Source organism: Lampris incognitus, chromosome 10 (genome assembly GCF_029633865.1).
Source record: "Lampris incognitus isolate fLamInc1 chromosome 10, fLamInc1.hap2, whole genome shotgun sequence".
NCBI lineage: Eukaryota > Metazoa > Chordata > Actinopteri > Lampriformes > Lampridae > Lampris > Lampris incognitus.
The window spans coordinates 9890387-9909734 of record NC_079220.1 but is presented as its reverse complement, the minus strand read 5'-3'; the positions used below and the strand labels follow the sequence as shown (position 1 = coordinate 9909734).

Genomic DNA, 19348 nt, shown 5'->3' with positions numbered 1-19348 from the left:
CCGCTGCAGCCCTTGATGAGCTATATGTAGCTTCTGTAGCACGTCTATTCTCATTGTGCTTGGGAGGATTATCCTGTCTCCAGCGAACATTATTGCGTCTCTCGCAGCCACTGTGTGTCTGACAGGCCAGTACAGTGTCAGTCTGGAGTCTGCCTGCTCCCTGTGTCGGGGCCAACTATCTCTGTGTAAGACTTGCAACAGCTGCAGTGTTTCATCTTTCTTCGTTTCACCCTTGAGCTGCTCTAGAGCCTCTGTACTCGAGGCGTCTGTGGGCTCCAAAGCATAGACAACTTTCTCATCCATGATGTCATCTGCTGAGTGTGCTCTTCTTGTATGACAGCTCGTGAGAGTGTGTCTAGGATCAGTAGATCTTTACTCGGTGTGTAGGTGACATTTAGGTCATATCGCTGCAGCTGAAGCAGCATTCTCAGCCGTCTGGAAGGAGCTGTTCCAAGTGGCTTTCTCAGGATGTTTTCCAATGGTTTGTGGTCTGACTGAACATTCACCCCCCCACCCCATACACATACTGGAGTTTATTGGCAGAGAAGACAATAGCTAAGAGCTCCTTCTCAATATGTGCATAGTTCTTTTTGGTCTCTGTCAGTGCCCTCGATGCATAGGCCATCGGGTGGCCCTCTTGTAAAAGAGACGTTCTAGGCCGCCTTTAGACGAGTCAGCCTGTATTATGAGCTGTTTCTTTGCATCGAAGAACCTGAGCACAGGAGCATTTGTGGGGGCATGTTTCAGTTTGTCGACTGCATCATCATGTTCATGTTGCCACTGCCACACATTGCCCTTCCGTAGCAGCTGTCTTAGTGGCGCTGTTACGGTGGCCTCACCAGGGATATTCTGCGCTAGGTATTTTATCATGCCAAGCATTCGCTGTAGTCCTGTTTTGTCAGTAGGTGGCGGCATCTCAGCAATGGCCTTAACCTTTGCTTCATCTGCCTTAACACCCTCTGCGGTGACAACGTGGCCCATGTAGTTTACGCTGCTCACCTTATTCTGTATTTTCTCTTTGTTGAATTTCACAGTGGCCTCTTTTGCCCTGGCCATCACCTTCTGTATTGTCTCATCATGCTCTTTCTCTGTAGATGCAGCGAGGATCATCTCATCAGCTATGATGTGAACTCCTTGGATGTCTCCGAATGTTTCACAGTCGCGTTGCTGGATGACTTCACTCGCTGACTTTATTCCAAATGGTAGGCGTTTGAACCGATATCTCCCCCGTGGTGTGTTAAATGTGCACAGTAGTGATGACTCCTTGTCTAGCTTTACTTGCCAGCAGCCATGCTTTTCGTCAAGCGCTGTGAATATTTTCTTACCAGCAAGTTTGCGCCAAACTTCATCAGTTGTAGGAATTGAGTAATGCTGTCTTAGTATTGCTTTGTTCACATTACTGGGGTCCAAGCAACCCTGTAACTTCTTTTTGTCCTTTTCGGTGTTGGTTCAGTTACATGTGCAATCGCATCAGCTTGTAACAGATCGTCCAGAGTGGCTTTGAGTCTGTGCATTACTGCCAGTGGTATTTTTCTGCAGCCATGCATGACCGGTGTAGCCTTGGGGTCCGTGTGGATGTGATGTTCCCCAGAGAACTCCCCCAGACCTTCAGAGACAGTTGGGTGCTGAGCTATCAGCTGCTCTTTTGTTGTTGGATGTTTCACGTTGTGTGTGTCAGTGTCCACCCTTTTTACTAGATGCAAGTCTTCACACGCCTCCCTCCCCAGGATGGGTATGGAGGAGTGCCTGGATACATAAAATGGTAGACTCGCTTGAGCCTTGGGTGTGGAGCACTTGAGAGTGAGTTTCCCTTCTGGCCTCAGTCTCATCCCTCCATAGGCCCCCAGCACTGTTCTTGTGGGCTGTAGTAGTAGGTGTGCTCTCCATTCACGCCTAGCCTTCCTTTTCACCGACTTAAGCGTCCTCAGTGGCAGGACATTGGACTCGGCTCCCGTGTCCAACTTGAACTTGACAGACATATTGCCTACATTTACCTCAGAGTACCGCGATTTGTCAAGTTTAGGATCTAGCTGATTAATGTTCACCGTTCCAGTAAACAGGGCTTTAGAGACAGCTATATCAACCTCAGTCAATATCGGATATGGACATACAAAGGATTTATAATGCAATTGTTTTCACTTCTTCCTTCTTTCAGCTTTTCCCCTGTTTTTCAGGGGTCGCCACAGCAGATTTTACAGTTTCCATCAGGACCCTGTGAGGGCACAGCACCAATGCTGACCGTTGTTCGATCCGGTATGGTCTTGTCAATCTGCATATTGATTTGGCAAAATTTTACGTCGGATGCCCTTCCTGACACAACCACTAACCCTGTGGACGGGGGCACAGGTAAAGCGCTGGATGCCATCCCAGTATTCATGGACTTGCGCCCATGCCTGTCGCTATAATGCAATTGTTTTCACTAAGAGCGTGATTTTACCGTTTCTGCATGTATCTGGTCAACATCTTGTGCACTGTACGTGAATGAAAGCAACCACACGACAGTATTGTAGATGTATTTTCAGCAGCGCTTTTGGACAGAAAGCTAGAAAACCACAATACATAACGTGATTCCTATGCTTCTGGGAACATGAATGATTATAGATGAGACCATCTCTCCCTCAGCAGTGTAGAAATAAGCAGACCGGAGAGTTTGAGAGACGTCATCAAGATATAAAGACCAAGCCTCACCAGAAATCAATACAAGATACCGAAACCACAGTCAGAAATTCATCATCCATTGAAAAGCACAGGAGTTATCTTTGGTTCATAAATTTTGTTCGTGAAATGCAGCAGTGCTCTTTTCCAGACAACCAATAAATCTAGTGTCGTACCATTTGATTTTTTTTTTTTTTACTGTAAACAATGCAGATAAACATCATTACATGTCAAGTATGCAGCAGATGTGATGCACACAGGGTTTCATTTCCGACCTCCGTCCCCGGTTTGGCTTTTTAAGTTCAGAAAACTCATTACAAACATCACATTTAAATGACATAATAAATAAAAATGAAGTGTCCATCAGTGTTCGCAGTTGTGTTTAAGCCGGCATTTTGTACTTGTGTCAGCAACCTTGTACTCTTTATTTTATACGGTATAGCATAACCACACACACACACACACACACACACACACACACACACACACACACACACACACACACACCCATCCACTTGCCGCTGTAACTAATTGCACCATTGCACATTACCGCCCACTAGGGAACATTGCCAATTTCATACCGGTGTTATGTCAAAAACTGCTCCCCTGCCCAAAATCGACTGCCCTCAGTGTGAACATGCACACACAACTAGCCCACCAATGGAGGCAAATGGGCTTCATCTCCTACACACACACACAAAAAATGAAAATACATCTCCTGCATAAATTCTTATTGATTGCTTGACCCATCATGACACACAATAAGAAAAAAACCCCAAAAAACTACCACCCTGTCTCTTCCCATGAGCCTGATATATGAATCCCTAATATCAACGCTCATTATAGAGTAGCAGTCCAGGTTTTCGCTGACCATAATCACAGGGTTTAAAGGGGTTGGAGCTGTAATGGAAATAAGCGTCAAAGGGCCACTTAAAGGCCCCTACAGTTTAAATGGTATGAGTTGTACATGCAACACAAGCATTTTGTCTCTCTCAACTGACCATGGGTGAGAAGGATGTGGCATTTTATTCCAGTGTGTACAAACATTGCCAAACAAATAAAGGAATAAAACCTCTCACAGCATCAAAAAAATAAATCTCAAACTCATTTCATCATTTTCTGATGTCAGTCTCTGCATCAAGAGACCATTCAAACAACATGGGACGGACACTTATATAATTGAACTTCGTTAACCGTTATTGGCAAGTACCTGTGGAAACCTGACGATGTCAGACTTTCCATTTAGAAGATGGTAATCGTTCATTTTATGAACTGAATGTCTGACATGGTCCCGTTTCACTATGCTAATATTTGATGGTTTCGGTTGTAACTCCTTAAAAGTATTTTATTGTCAGACTTTGCGATCCTGAGTTTGCTATGCTGTTCCCCATGTTTGGAACTGAAACACTGAATTACACCACCTTGCAAATCCTGAAATGGGGGATTGGGGGTGGGGGGGGCACTTTTTTGGCAGGAGCTCGCTGCCAAATAGTGATCCATCAGGACTGCAGTAGAATACTGGGGTGAAAGTAAGATGAAATAGGCCAATGTTGCACTAAATTCCAAAGATAGCTGGGTGCAGTCAGTTTTCATTATTGGCTTGACAACTGCCCCCCACACCCCCCACCCCACCCCCCGCCGCCTCTCAGGACTGCCAAGTCTGACATTAAAATGCTTTTCCGGACTTCAAGTGCGTGTGTGTGTGGGGGAGGGGGGTCCATTGGATGTAAGTGCAATGAAGCAGCATGGTCAGTGAGAGACTTTCCGAGGACGCAGTCCGTTTTCCACAGGTGCTTGCCAAAGGCAGCTTTTGTTTCAGAAGACCATTCAATTACTTTAGGACAGACGTTTGTCCAAATTTATCTGAACTGACAAACAGCAGAGGAACACTTACTATGTAGGGTCAGTTCAAATTCAGTGGTATGGCAACCTCATAGCCTTGGGTAATATATATATATATATATATATATATATATATATATATATATATATATATATATAGTTCAGGCCTTTAATCGGTTCCTTGATGCTTATTTTCATCAATATTTCAAGCTCCTTTAAACTGTATGGTCATGATCAATCAATCAATCATCCATCCATCCATCCATTATCCAAGCCGCTTATCCCATTCGGGGTCGCGGGGATGCCGAAGCTTATACCAGCAGTCACTGGGCGGCAGGCGGAGAGACACCCTGGACAATCAATCAATCAAACTTTATTTATACAGCCCCTTTCAGGCAAATCAACATGCAGTTCAAAGTGCTTTACAAGCGACCGACAAAACACAGGATGCTAAAAGTGGATGGAGGCTGATGCACAAAAAGACAACTAAAAAAGTTGATTGAATAAGACAACAGTGGGGCATCCGGGTAGCGTAGCGGTCTATTCCGTTGCCTAGCAATGTGGGGATCTCCGGTTCGAATCCCCGTGTTACCTCCGGCTTAGTCAGGCGTCCCTGTGGGTGGGGAGGTGGATGTGGGTATTTGTCCTGGTTGCTGCACTAGCGCCTCTACTAGCGTGAGCCTCCCACGCGAAGAGTGGGGTAGTTGACCATGTACAATTGGGGAGAAAAAGTGGGGGGGGAAGAGATAGAGACAACAGTAAAAACATGGGTAGTTAAGATAATGAAATATAATACAAGCAATAGGTGACACAGTGGTTAGCGCGGTCGCCTCACAGCAAGAAGATTCTGGGTTCGAGCCCCGGGGTAGCCCAACCTTGGTGGGTCGTCCTCTGTGTGGCGTTTGCATGTTCTCCCCGTGTCTGTGTGGGTATCCTCCGGGGGCTCCGGTTTCCTCCCACAGTCCAAAGACGTGTAGGTCAGGTGAATTGGCCATATTAAATTGTCCCTAGGTATGACTGTGTGTGTGCATGTGTGAGTGTGGGACCTGTGATGGCCTGGCGGCCTGTCCAGGGTGTCCCCCCGCCTGCCGCCCAATGACTGCTGGGATAGCCTCCAGCATCCCCGCGACCCTGAGAGCAGGGTAAGCGGTGTGGATAATGGTCGGATGGATGGAGTACAAGCAATAAAAGTAACAAAATAAAATTAGGAAATGCTGCACAAAATAAATAGACGGTAAAATGTTCATAAAATTGAATAAAATAAATCATAATGAGCAATAGTAAACTGTGGATAACACAAGACAGAGCGACATAAATAAGGATAATAATGATGCAGAAATGACATTACAGTATGGATGATGAAATCATGCAATTATAAAGCCCTGCTACGTGAAAGCCAGACTAAATGAAAGGGTTCGAGTTTCGGATCCTCTGGCTGATGGCAGCGTCACCAAATGTGTTTGTTCTGCTCTGTGGAACAGCTTAAAAAGAAGAGCCAGAGGATCTGGGGGGCCTTCCTGCTCCATAAACCAAAAGCATTTCTCACACGCAGTCCAGGGCAAGGCCATGTAATGCCTTATAAACTAATAAAATGATTTCAAACCAGCAGGTCACCGGTGTAAAGGCTTTAAAACAGGCATAATGTGCGCTCTCCTTTTGGTCCTAGTCAGGACTCATGCAGCAGTATTTTGAATTAACTGTAAGGAGCCGGCCCCGTGATGGCCCGGCGGCCTGTCCAGGGTGTCTCCCCGCCTGCCGCCCGGTGACTGCTGGGGTAGGCTCCAGCATCCCCCGTGACCCTGAGAGCAGGGTAAGCGGTTTGGATAATGGATGGATGTGAGGAGAGCGTCCTAATAGCTAACCCAGCCCAGCGTGCTTCGGCCTCTCCGTGTTGCTCGGAGACGGAAACGGCCTCGCTTCAGAGATGTTCTTCAAATGATAAAATGCTGTTTTTGCGACACCACATACACGAGCCTAGAAATTAAAATCCCAATTTTTTAAAAAAAATCACTCTCAGATTAGACTTTTTGGCTCGGGTTCTAGTGCATTTAGCTACAGTCGTGGTTCTTCTCATAATAACGGTTGGGACTTTATTAAAGCACCTCGTTCACATTCTTAAGACAAAACTTGGAGCTTCGGACTCGATCTCTTTTCTTGTGTCTATTCTGGTGGGTCAACCAATTTATAGGCATTTGTTCGTCGTGTATTTTCTTGCATCGTAGGCACTCCATCCGTTGGCTAGCTAGGTTGTGTGGACAGTTGACGTTCGGCCATAGGCGGATTATGAGACGACGGGGCCCCTGGGGCACGGACACGTGAAAGCCCACCCCACCCCACCCCACACACCCACACACAGCAGAGCAGGTACACTGACTTGCAGCCAACAGCGCAATAACGAAATTCATCTGCACCTCAACAGGATTGACAGCGCACATACACACAGAAACCACAACTACTGCACACGTTCACCCGCAGCTTCCTTCAGTTTTCAGTCGGACTCTTGGGGCTCTGTTACTGACATGAATAACTAAACCCTGTGACTATGTGACAAGAAATGCAGAGATAATAACAGCGACTTCACGCAGAGGCTCTGGCCTAGGGGCCCGCTTGGGCCCCTGGGCCCGGTAGGCCTGTTCGGTAATCCACCCATGTGTTCGGCGTAACGCCATCCTAGAAGCAGCGCTGGGGCTTGATCTGCAGCAGGGGGACGCCGGTGTAAGTTTGCTGCATAACTGTGCTACTGATCATAACTTATGGAGCAAGATCACACTTCTGACATGCCTCCACATGTTACCCAAGGCAATATAGCCCTGTCTACACATTACTACTACTACTACTGCTACTTTCGGCCACCCCCGTTAGGGGTCCCCACAGCGGTTGATCCGTTTCCACCTGTCTACACATTACTATCAAATGGTATTTGGCAGTGTTGTGAGGATAACCCCACGCCTCCGTCTACAGCTGCTAGTGTGCAGCTCTTAGTGTGGGTATGTGTCCTGGTCGCTGCACTAGCGCCTCTTCTGGTCAGTCAGGGTGCCTGTTCGGGGGGGAAATAACGTGATCCTCCCACGTGCTACGTCCCCCTGGTGAAACTCCTCGCTGTCAGGTGAAAAGAAGCGGCTGGCGACTCCACATGTATCGGAGGAGACATGTGGTAGTCTGCAGCCTTACCCGGATCAGCAGAGGGGGTGGAGCAGAGACCGGGACGGCTCGGAAGAGTGGGGGTAATTGGCCAAGTACAATTGGGGAGAAAAGGGGGGCCCCTGACTGCAGACGGTGTGTACATGTATCTGTGTATCTAGTATATGTGTATGTATCTATATGTCAAGGCAGAAATGCCCCACAGTGGTCGCAGCTGCACAGGCAGCACCTTAACCCCAGACTCTAATGACACTAAAGATGACCAATTGAACACAACAATAAGTAAATATGTCACGGCATGACGGGCCAAACACTCACACTTAACTACTGTCAGTACGGCCAATATGGATTCTACGCGTCTTCGAGAAGATGAACTGTTATTCAGTGCGACGCAAAGCACGAATGATGAGTTACTGCTCAGACACGTGTGATGTAAACATAATCATGCATACATCCATTACAAGCAGATGTAAGTCATTACTGAATTTTCACTCAATCATTTCTACACTTGCAACGGTGCAGAGCTCCTGGGGGGGGGGGGGGGGTATCTGTAAATTGATTGTTTTGCATTTCGATCGTTTCATTTTCAGCTGACAGAATATGCGAGGAATGACCAGTTGTTTTAAGCTTGTGTGTCAAAATGTATCTATAATTTGAGGAAGATGATGTTGCAGTGGTTTCTTCATTTTAAATACGGGATGGATCCTTTCCATCCGTTATCCAAGCCGCTTATCCGAATCAGGGCCGCGGGGATGCTGCAGCCTATCCCAGCAGTCATTGGGCGGCAGGCGGGGAGACACCCTGCACAGGCCACCAGCCCATCACAGGGCTGACACATTCACACCTAGGGGCAATTTAGTACGGCCGATTCACCTGACCTCCATGTCTTTGGACTGTGGGAGGAAACCAGATCCCCAGGAGGAAACCCACACAGACACGGGGAGAACATGCAAACTCCACACAGAGGACGGACCTGGGACGGCCCCCAAGGTTGGACTACCCCGGGTTTCGAACCCAGGACCTTCTTGCTATGAGGCCACCGTGCTAACCACCGCGCCACCGTGCCGCCAGACTTGTGGATACAAACATTTAATCAACGAGCACTGAAACCACAACTAAAGTGTATTATATCTAAGCAGAACATGCATTTTCTACAGGACAGATTTGGGGACAAATTAATTTAAGACAGGCGTCTTTGACGGCTAGAGCACATGATGAAGACTTAGAGTAAAATACTTGATTCAGGGATGGTGAAAATATTGTTTTCAAGGTCCAGAACAGAGGTCACATGCTGGGACACTGAAAGGGAACGAGGTGAATGTAATTATTCTGTCAGTGAATACCCCTTGTGTTGTCCACACATCCTGTATACTGCCCTTGTCTTAAGGATCATTTATGAGCCGCCTTCATTAAACCTCTGAATTAAAGCAACTTGATTTAATTTTAAACCCCAAATCTATTTTGCATGAAGAAACAACCTGTCATTCATCACAAACTGTGTGACTATCTGGGTTTTCCCTCTTCCCGGTGCAGAGAGACGGCATTTAATCAGTGGACACCGCTCGTTTTTATAGCGTCAAACATGACCCCAACATGTCTTAGGGTCAAGCATGACCCTGAGACAATCTTAGTACCTTAGTGGTGTACAGCTTTCATGGAAATATGAACAAAAACAATGTTTTATTTTTTCTAATGTTGGCAGCTGATGGCTGTTTGTTGGAGCAAGACTAACTCATGGGTGCTCCCCTTTTACTGTGCCCATGTTAGTGCACAGCCACAGTGACACGCAGCATGTTTTGAAGTAGATCCCCGGATGACCTGGAAGGAAATGGGTGAGAGCTGTCTAGTGCCATCCTCAATGTCATGCTGCCATCAGCTATGGCTGGCTCGACTCTGAAAACCCTGTGGCTTGACCGAAGGGCCGCAATGAATTGCCTTTCAAAGGTTTCACTCAACACAATATAAAGGAATGGGTCAATACAGCTATTGCCATAGCCCATGCTAATAGCAATGTTATCCAAAGGATGTGAATCAAGTGCAACTGGACTTGGTATATATATACCAAATCCAGTTGCACTTGATTCAACTCCTTTAGATAACCATGACCTGGATGAATGAGAACATTCACAGACTAATAGCAATGTTGTAGGCATTGAGCCAACTGCAGGATGTAGTAGGGTGCCAAACAAACGAAGAATACCGTGGATATGGCCACCGCCATACGGATCACCTTGCGATTACGCACCCTCCGGCTACGCTGGGGCAGGGGAGCTACTCTGTCTGATATTTCTGAGGATCTTAAAAAAGGCCACCGGATGCAGGGCGAAGGCAGAGATTACTGGTACAGGGTGAACCAGTATGTGTCCGTGGCAGGGTTGGGAAGCAAGAGAGCGCAGCCATCTGAACCATCCTTGAGAGGTGTGAGGCCAGCATACATCCACACCGGCGTAATGGAGACCAGACAGCACCCACACTAGCGCAACGGCTGTCGCAGCCATAAAGTGGGTCCCGGCATGATTGAAACGGATGGGACACTGTGGCCAGGGAGCGATCCAGGGTCATTACAGAGAGGATGCAAGTGCTGACACTGTTGGACTCAAACGCGGTGATTATGGTGCACATGGCGCCACCAAAACACCAGGAGGCATTCCCTAAAAGCTGGCGAATGAGAAAGGGGCATGACAACGAGAAAAAGAAGACCCACAGTTGACAGGCTGGAGATAAAGATGTCTGGCACTGTCTGCTGAACGCACAGCTTTGTCTTCTTCACAGTGGTGTAGATGACGATGCGGTCGCCAAGAATCCCAAAGACACAGATGACACCATAGGTGCTCGGTGTGAGCACATCGTTGCAGGACTGCACACTTTCCGGTGAATTATACAGACAGAAGATTTTGTGTCAGCAAAGTACCACACATTTTCTATCGTCCGTACTTCTCTCTCATAAAAAATAGACTTTGTTGCCCAAAGTGCTGGCCTTTCAAGGAAATCAAATGAAAGAAGCTTGAACTCTGATCCCTCCTGATTGGTCTATTGATATACAAACAAACAAAAAAATCTTCTCACCACATCCATAAACCTCCTCTTTGGCCTTCCTCTTTTCCTCTTCCCTGACAGCTCCATATTCAGCATCCCTCTCCCAATATACCCAGCATCTCTCCTCCACACATGTCCAAGCCATCTCAATCTTGCCTCTCTTGCTTTGTCTCCAAACTGTCCAACCTGTGCTGTCCCATCTAATATACTCGTTCCTACTCCTGTCCTTCTTCATCACCCCCAATGAAAATCTCAGCATCTTCAACTCTGCCACCTCCAGCTCCGCCTCCTGTCTTTTCGTCAGTGCCACTGTCTCCAGCTGGTCTTACTACCATCTTGTAACCCTTCCCTTTAACTCTTGCTGGTACCCTTCTATTGCAAATCACTCCTGATACTCTTCTCCACCCACTCCACCCTGCCTGCACTCTCTTCTTCACCTCTCTTCTGCACTCCCTGTTACTTTGGACAGTTGACCCCAAGTATTTAAACTCATACGCCTTCATCACCTCTACTCCTTGCATCCTGACCATTCCACTGTCCTCCCTCTCATTCACACATAGGTATTCCATCTTGCTTCTACTGACTTTCATTCCTCTTCTCTCCAGTGCATACCTCCACCTCTCCAGGTTCTCTTCAACCTGCACCCTACTCTCGCTACAGATCACAATGTCATCCGCAAACATCATAGTCCACGGAGACTCCTGCCTGATCTCGTCCGTCAACCTGTCCATCACCATTGCAAACAAGAAAGGGCTCAGAGCCGATCCTTGACGTAATCCCACCTCCACCTTCAACCCATCTGTCTTTCCAACTGCACACCTCACCATTGTCACACTTCCCTCATACATATCCTGCACCACTCTTACATACTTCTCTGCAACTCCCGACTTCCTCATACAATATCACACCTCCTCTCTCGGCACCCTGTCATATCCATCCATCCATTGTCCAAACCACTTATTCTGTTTTCAGGGTCGCGGGGATGCTGGAGCCTATCCCACCCTGCCGTATACTTTCTCTAAATCCACAAAGACACAGTGTAACTCCTGGCCTTCTCTATAGAGAAGGCCAGGAGTTACACTGTGTCTTTGTGATTCGGAGAAATCACACGAGCCTCTCAAGGGCAAGAGGTGGAGTGTATTTGCACATTTTCTTTACATATCCCAAACACAAATGCATCAGTGTCACCTGATCAAAGCTTTTCCTCTTGTAGCAAGCCTCTCTTCTTAATGACATACACTGGCACAGGGTGCCTTGTTTTAATCAATCACCAACACCACTCGCTCCACGTAATAGCACAGCCATGCAATATACACAGCTGGTGGTTTCGCCTATGATTCGTTCTATTGATTATGACCATCAGCACAATCAAACCACCCATCTTCTCCGAGTCCAGCTGTGCTTATAGTAGGCTAAGTCCAGCAGCACTAACGATAAGAGTGACAGACGACGTGTATTGTGAGTGTGACGAGCGAGTGGTGCCATCTTTACGCGGCTCTTTAACCCCGGTGTTAAGAATAAAACGTCCCATGACATTCTGATCGCCCACCCGCCCCCTCTCATTGTGACGTCTACCGTAATGACGCGTTAGGCGCACTCGTACACCAGATGTCGCACTTTCCACGGTGTTCGGCCCCGGTGGCCTTACCGGGGGCTGGGCGAGCGCGACGTGGAACGCAGATTCGGTAAACGACACAGAGCGGACCGGCAACCGCTGATCTTTGCCCGGCTGTTGGGCTCCGTTAGCAGCCGGCGCCGTTGCTGTTGCCTACGACTTTAGGAGGCTCTTCTATTCATTAGAAGTTGGAGCGTCGTACCTATTAAAAGTGGTGTAAACTACTAGTAAGACGCGTTAGCCCGCTAGCTAACGGGTCTGACGCTTTAGCCGAGCGGTCAGTGAGGTCGCCTTGCGGTACAGTACACGCCGTAACGAATCCCGCACCGGGCAAGAACATAACCGGTTACAGCGGATATATCTATTAAAAGGCATTTAGTGCAACACCGGCCTGTATCGTCATACTTCCACCGTAGTGTTTTATTGCAGTCCCGAGTTAAGGCGGGGGGGGGGGGGTCACTATTTGGCAGCGGGTGCCTGCCAGAAAGTGACCCCCCCCCGTCTCAGGATTTGCAAAGTAGTGTAATAATAGACAGACAGACACAGACAGACAGACTGGCAGACACACAGCCAGAGATAGCTATAGATGGACAACATGGGGCATCCGCGGAAAATATAAAGCCAATCCCAAGTCCAGTAAGAGACAAAGAAATAAACAATCCTACGGGCGACACGGAAAAGGGGGCACGTTTCACTACACATACAGTTCACAAGTCTGTCGGGGGGGGGGTTCTGTCAAAACAGCGAGCGCGCCCCCCCTCCCCTCCCCTCCTACTCCCCCCCCTCCCCCCTTCCAGAATTCTATCTGGAAGGAAGCGGAAATAAACGTCGCAAAACCCCGTACGCTAGTTGCTAGGTCGAAAGCGCTCACTTCGCTAAGTGAGCGACTCCCGACGCACATCGGTCCGCCAGCTCTCGGGAAGAAAACAAAGAGCGGATGATAACACCACCAAAGGCGTTTCCATTCTTCGTGAAGAGTTTGACAGTCAACCGGTTATCTGGAGCGGTGAGTTTCTCCCCCGACCCCCACCCACCCCACCACCCCCGACCCACCACTCGTTCGCCTCGCACGCAAAGTTGCGCCCCGTTTCGTTTGACGACGCCAAGCTAGCTAGCGAGCGAGCTAGCGCTAAGCTAGGTCGGCTAACTTTTGTGCTAGCAGGCGAGCAACAGCCCCCGCGGTGATGAGAAGGTATTTTCTTCCTCTGCGCGTCCGCTAGCGGCGAGGCTAGCTGGCGTCGGTAGGCCTCTGACGTTAATTGACAGCTCGGTTGAAACGTTAGCCCCTCATGTCGGGTGTCGGCGTGACCCTCCGGGTTTGCAGTCTTCATTGTTAGGATAACGCTTGAAAAACGATAACCTTGCCCCCCCCCCCCGGCAAGGCAGTCGGTTGTTACTGAGCGTTAGTACGGCAGCCCCGTCTCGGCGTTCAGGGGGCCACTGGGCGCAGCCTCCGCCGACACGGACTCCTTTCGATGCAACTTGCAAAACATGCCATCGTTGAAAAGTGTGGTGGTGGTGGTGGTGGTGGTGGTGGGTGGGTGGGGGTGACGGCGCAGTGTCCTGCTAAATATTGTAGTAGTTGCTAGAAGAAATACGCCGAAGGGCGTTGCTATGGACGGTTTTAAGGAGTCGCCGTTTGTTTGTGCATAGGTGGGAAAATACAACGTGTTTATGCCCCTGCTCCCATTCATCAGCGATTTGCCCCAGCGGGGGGTTTCGCCCTGTTGTGCTTTTGGGAACGTGTGCCCCCCGCCTCCCCATCGGAGCTCGCTCTCGAGTCCTGACGCGGTTGTTGTTGTTGTTGTTTCTGGGATCAGCTCGAACGCGCCCGGAGCTGAGCTGTGAGTGCAATTAGGCAACGTTGGCTAATTCAGCGAGTTGGTCTTATCCGTTTAAATGGGTAAGGTAAGCCAATTTGGCCGTGTCAGCCGTGCTTGCACAGGTGGCCTACTGACTCGCTTCTGATCGGACGGTGTGGTGGGTTTTCGGAAACGTGACGCTGTCCCGTTGAATGGTCGCGGACGGGAGATGGTTGGGAGCGTTGCTGCAGATGCACACGATCCGCCGTCTTGCCATCGGTAACCATTGTGCGAGTTACGTGCAGCCTACTTATTGTTCAACACATGATAACGAAAAAAAAACGCCTCTTGTGACCAGATGAAACACTGTCCACTCCGTTTGAAAGCTGTTTATACTCAAGTCAGCAATGAATGATTTAGTGGAATATTGGCATCCATTAGCCATGCAATAAATGACTGTCTTTAGAATACGTTGTCTTCTCCTTGCACCCTTTTACCCCCCCCCCCCCCATAGCCTTTACTGCATACTTTCATTTACTGCCCTGTCTCAGGTGTGTTGGGGACAACAAGCTTAGTATGGTTCATGATGAGTGACTATTGCTGTGATATTGTTTCGCTGGGCTTTGCCTGTTTAATGATTGCAGGAGACAAATGTTCAGTTAAAACTCGTGCTTAAGCCAAAAGAAAGTTGAAGATGTACACATTGTGTTCGGCACACGACACACATTCATCTTACTGCTAAGTATGCCGATTCATTTTTTTATTTTTTGTCAAATCCCTGATTTTGGTTACATGCTTTGGTGGATGTTTGTTCGGGAATCCGTTACTTCTTTTAAAAATGGAAAAAAAAACAAATCTCCATGTCACCATGACCATGTGGTGAGAATACCATGATGGCTTCGACCCCTTGTCATATTGGTATGCCTGCAGAGGTGACTATTAGCAGCTCTAACCTATCTATGGCTTGTCGAAATCACCACATCTTATCTTTCCTCTAGTTGCCGTGGTACTTTTTTTTTTTACCCCCAAGGCACCACTAGACACATTTATAGAACTATTTTACCATCTCTCATAGTGTAATTTCTTTAAACATTATTTTTACATATACTTGAGTAAAATGTCACTGAAACGCCTGTTTCATTTTCATGCAGACTGTATCAGACGACTTTAAAACTCTGCATCTTATCCTCTAATATGTTTAGGTTACTTAGTCATTTGCTATCTAGCCGACAGTAATGAGCAAACAAACTTGAGTGCATCAGATACTGTAGACAGGGATGAGATTTTTTTTTACATTTGTGCATTTTACAGGCACCTCATTGTAGGTCTGCAGTTAACAAGGATTGCACTGACATCCTTAAGGCAATTGTCCACTGCCCTCATCGCATGTGCGTTCCCTCCAGCTCAGTCTTGTCACATCTGGCTCATGATTGTAATGACCACCAGTGGTGTTGTAGAGCAGCCAGTCAACTCAGTTGCCATGGGAGAAGAGGTCAAACAAACAAGATCCTAAACCTTTAAATCAAAGGGGAGGAGGTGCCTGCCTTAAAAACCAAATTTGAGAGTAGATTAGTTTGGCAGCTCTTTCAAGTTTTCTTCAGGCTCATATAACAGGCTACGGCAGCTCTAGTCACTTTACTCGGGAGTGACATTACAGATTCTTAAGAAAATTACTATCAAATGCTTTGGTAGAAACGGTCACAAAGCATAATTCAGGAGTTGCTTTAGGGGAAGTTTTACTGATTTCCAACCTTATTTTCTATGTATTAATTGTAGCTTTGGCATCTCTGTAATGTACACAATACTCACCAATGTAGTCAGTGTCGACGTAGCCCTCTACAGCAAACTTGCTTACTTTCACCATCCATTAAGGTCAGTGGATAACAAAAACTACAAGAATGATTAGCTGAGATGTTCGTTTTCTAATCTCCACCATTGAGAAACTCTCAAACAGTGCGTACTGGTACATGTAGGCAATATGGAGCAGCTCTCTTGGCAGGAGGACATAAATTTCTTTGTCAAAATGAATTGCACTGAAGGGGTTATAGATTTAAAAGACTAGATGGATGAGTAGCCCTCACCGAACATGCATATTATTGGCATAAAAATGTCCTGTTATGATTTTAGTGTTTTAAAATGAAAAGTATTCCTTTTGACTTGTTGCTAATTACTTGTACTGCTGAAAATGATTAGCTTCAGTGACGGTAAGCTTTTTTTTTTCCTCTCCCTTTTCGAATGATATTTTCTCAGAAATGGGAGTTTATATTGATGGTACATCTTTTGTGCTAAACATTTTTAACCACAAATGAATCATCAACTTGAAGAAGTAGCTGAGTGTCTGTGAAGTAACTCAGCTTCTGCTCCAACGATGGCAGCCATGGAGTTCCATGGGTTTTTGATGCATGACTGTCATAGTCATACAACTTCATGAATTTTTCTACCTCCAAAATGAAGCGTTCATTATCCGTGTTTTCAGAGGAATTTATTGCAACTCAAACTTGTGGGCAATGCTAATGTGACCTTTAATGTTGAATGATATCACCAGCAGGCCATCCTCAAAAAGAGGGTGAATAACAACTAGCTTGTCAAAACAATGCGTGTGGCGCTATGGGGGCAGATCACGTAGGGATCCAAGAGGTTTTTGTTTTAATGGATAGTGCTACATATATTTCTTCCATATGAGGAGAGACAGGGCTGACAAGGCAGAAAACAAACAAGGTTACAGAGAAATCTATAAAGAGGAGAAAAATTTTAATATATAGAAGTGGTGTGTTCCAGGAAACTGAATTTATTTATTTATTTATTTTTAGATTATATGATACATTCATTTCATGTTAAATGTCTAGATAACACTCATAAAATGTATATTTTGATGTTTCGCTGATGCATGCAGATCCAGGGACTTGCGGCAAAAAGAGGGTTCTCCAGCAAACATGCCGTGCATGAGACAGTGCCCGCTGAACATTGCAAAACTGGAAAAAGTTGCTGTTTCGGCTATGGCACAAATTTGAGACTCTTACAGTGAACATTGGCCATTAGCTCCACCCAACCCCGTCAGTTGCTCTACACTCGGATCATTGAGTTGTCGCTAATCTGGACACCTAGTGGCAATTTTAAATTTTCCCTGGTTGAGTGTCCCTTTGGTTTTGTTTGCAGGTATCTTACGGTGACCTTTATGTGAGTTCCAAGCCTCAGAGCAGCGGGTCATAGACGGGAGGAGAGACTCGGGAGAGAAAAACACCCATAGGATCCTGGATCTTAGTTTTTGATTTTCAGTCAGTCCTCACAACGCACAACTAAGACAAAACATTTACAACGAGATACAAGAACCATGGAGGCCATTGCCAAATACGATTTCAAAGCCACTGCTGATGATGAGCTTAGTTTTAAACGTGGGGAAATCCTCAAGGTAAGTTATTTTCTATCATCTGATGCTATGGCATGTGTTTACCGCTGTTGACTTTACTTTTATTTCTCCCACATCAGTTTGTTGTTTGTGAAATCGGCTGCAACATCACATCTAAAGTCTGATGTGATACGCCTTAAGTCTGTAAGTTAAAATGAATTTAACCCAAAGGGTAATTAATTACTGAAAATACGAATCTCACACCGGCAGTGTTTAAATTAGATTTTGTTGTCAACAACAGTTCAGTTCTGACATGACAGACCGTCCATCATTAAAACGTGATCTGGTCATCTCTTAACATTTACTTTGCCGCTCATCCTGTTGAAGCCATGGAAGAGCTTACTATTGACAAGGTCTGAAGTGTTCTTCTCCTGTTGAGTATTCTGGATCCCAAAACACAACTTCTGTCCAAACTGTTAAAAATGACCATGTAAGAGGTCATACTTTGAGTTGATGAACAGTTTAAAACTCTTGATTTTTCCTTTTTATTGACAGACTAAAAAGTGCCAACCACTAATAATTTACCTACCTAACTAATCTTTCGTTAGTCTTTTTTAAACCATACCCTTGGTCTTGATTTGTCCGAAACTTATTATGCTCAATATATTACTAAACATCTTCGAGAGCAGTTGCAGTAATGGTAAATGTCTGTTACACACGCTTGCATGATTACAGAATATTTGAGGAAATTGTGCGCATGTTTCCAAAGAGGATGAGACTAACAACCCATAGTTCATGTGAAGAGAGGAAATTGTTTTGTTTTGGGGGTTTTTTTTTTGCAATCTTTGACTTCTGGTCTCTATCATTGCGTGATTATCTTAAAACGCTATACTGTAGTTATGAACCAAGTGTAATTTTTTATTTTGATAACAGTCTAAATTCTCATTTTAGATTCTAAAGAGTTTTTCTCATTATATCATTTTAAGTGCATATGTTGCTGTCAGTTTCTATTATAACTAATTGTTAACGGTAGTTTTGCTACAAACTACTCATTATTTAAAGATGGTTATTACAAAAGCAAGAGAACATAAAAAAAGCTGGAGGCCTATTACAGTGCCTGTAAAGCAGTGTAATTGTTGGGCTCTACAGGGGTGAATCCTTTGTTTGTTTTTTATTGAAACTGTGCAGATGATGGAGAACTAATGAGAAGCAGAAAATGGAACGACTTACATTATGAAGCGCTTCTCTCATGTTGAAACCTCACATTTGTGGGTCCTAAAGAATAAGTAGCTTATTTAAAACTTAAAAACCTCAAATATATATATATTTTTATTTTATTTATTTATTTATTTTTTGCCTAAAAAATTAATGTCTTTCTCAAAGCTTGGTGAGATAGTAAGACGGAAGGAAGGGCACAAAGCAGTTTTCCCACATAAGTACTGTGGGATTTTACATGCAGTTGTCATAATCCCTACGGTTAATGTCTGTGAGTCTGTAAAGGGAAGGCGTTTGGCGGGGCTGCGGAAAATTTAGATAGAACTTTTGTGTTTCCTTAGCGTTTTTCTAGGAAATGTGTTTACGGCTGAATACCCGAAAAAAATAGCATTTGATAACGGCTGATGCTTTTATTATTATTTTTTTAATTGGTGCTTTTTTAATCCCTTGGTTTTTAGGTTAGTCCCGCTGTAACGGGCCGCCCACAGCTGGGGTGGTTATTTGAAAGAACACTGTTGGGCTGGTTAGCGTTTGATAAACCCATTTTTTATAAAGGACGAATATTTAAGATGCCCTTTAAATTTGATCATTGCGTGTTTCCAGTGTAACCTTTAGTGCTGTTTTGATCACAACACTAGATTGTTTGCACGGGCAACAGATACTTGTGTGTACAAGAAACCTCTGCAGCTCTGTAAT

General features: G+C 45.8%; 2 protein-coding genes across 2 annotated transcripts in view; one reads left to right on the top strand and one right to left on the bottom strand.

Annotated features, from left to right (window-relative positions):
* Positions 1-9401: 9401 nt before the first annotated feature.
* mchr1b (melanin-concentrating hormone receptor 1b) lies at positions 9402-13782 on the bottom strand. Its single transcript, XM_056287671.1, is given in 6 exon segments — positions 9402-9708; positions 9792-10100; positions 10102-10170; positions 10172-10308; positions 10310-10502; positions 13700-13782. Coding segments are annotated over 6 exon segments (1098 nt in total).
* The window catches only part of grb2b (growth factor receptor-bound protein 2b), a 68792-nt gene continuing 62587 nt past the window's right edge, over positions 13144-19348 (top strand). Inside the window, exons 1-2 of the mRNA XM_056288007.1 lie at positions 13144-13295; positions 17248-17500. Coding sequence (XP_056143982.1) covers positions 17423-17500 — 78 coding nt within the window. The 5' untranslated portion in view covers positions 13144-13295; positions 17248-17422. The remainder of the gene's footprint in view (positions 13296-17247; positions 17501-19348) is intronic.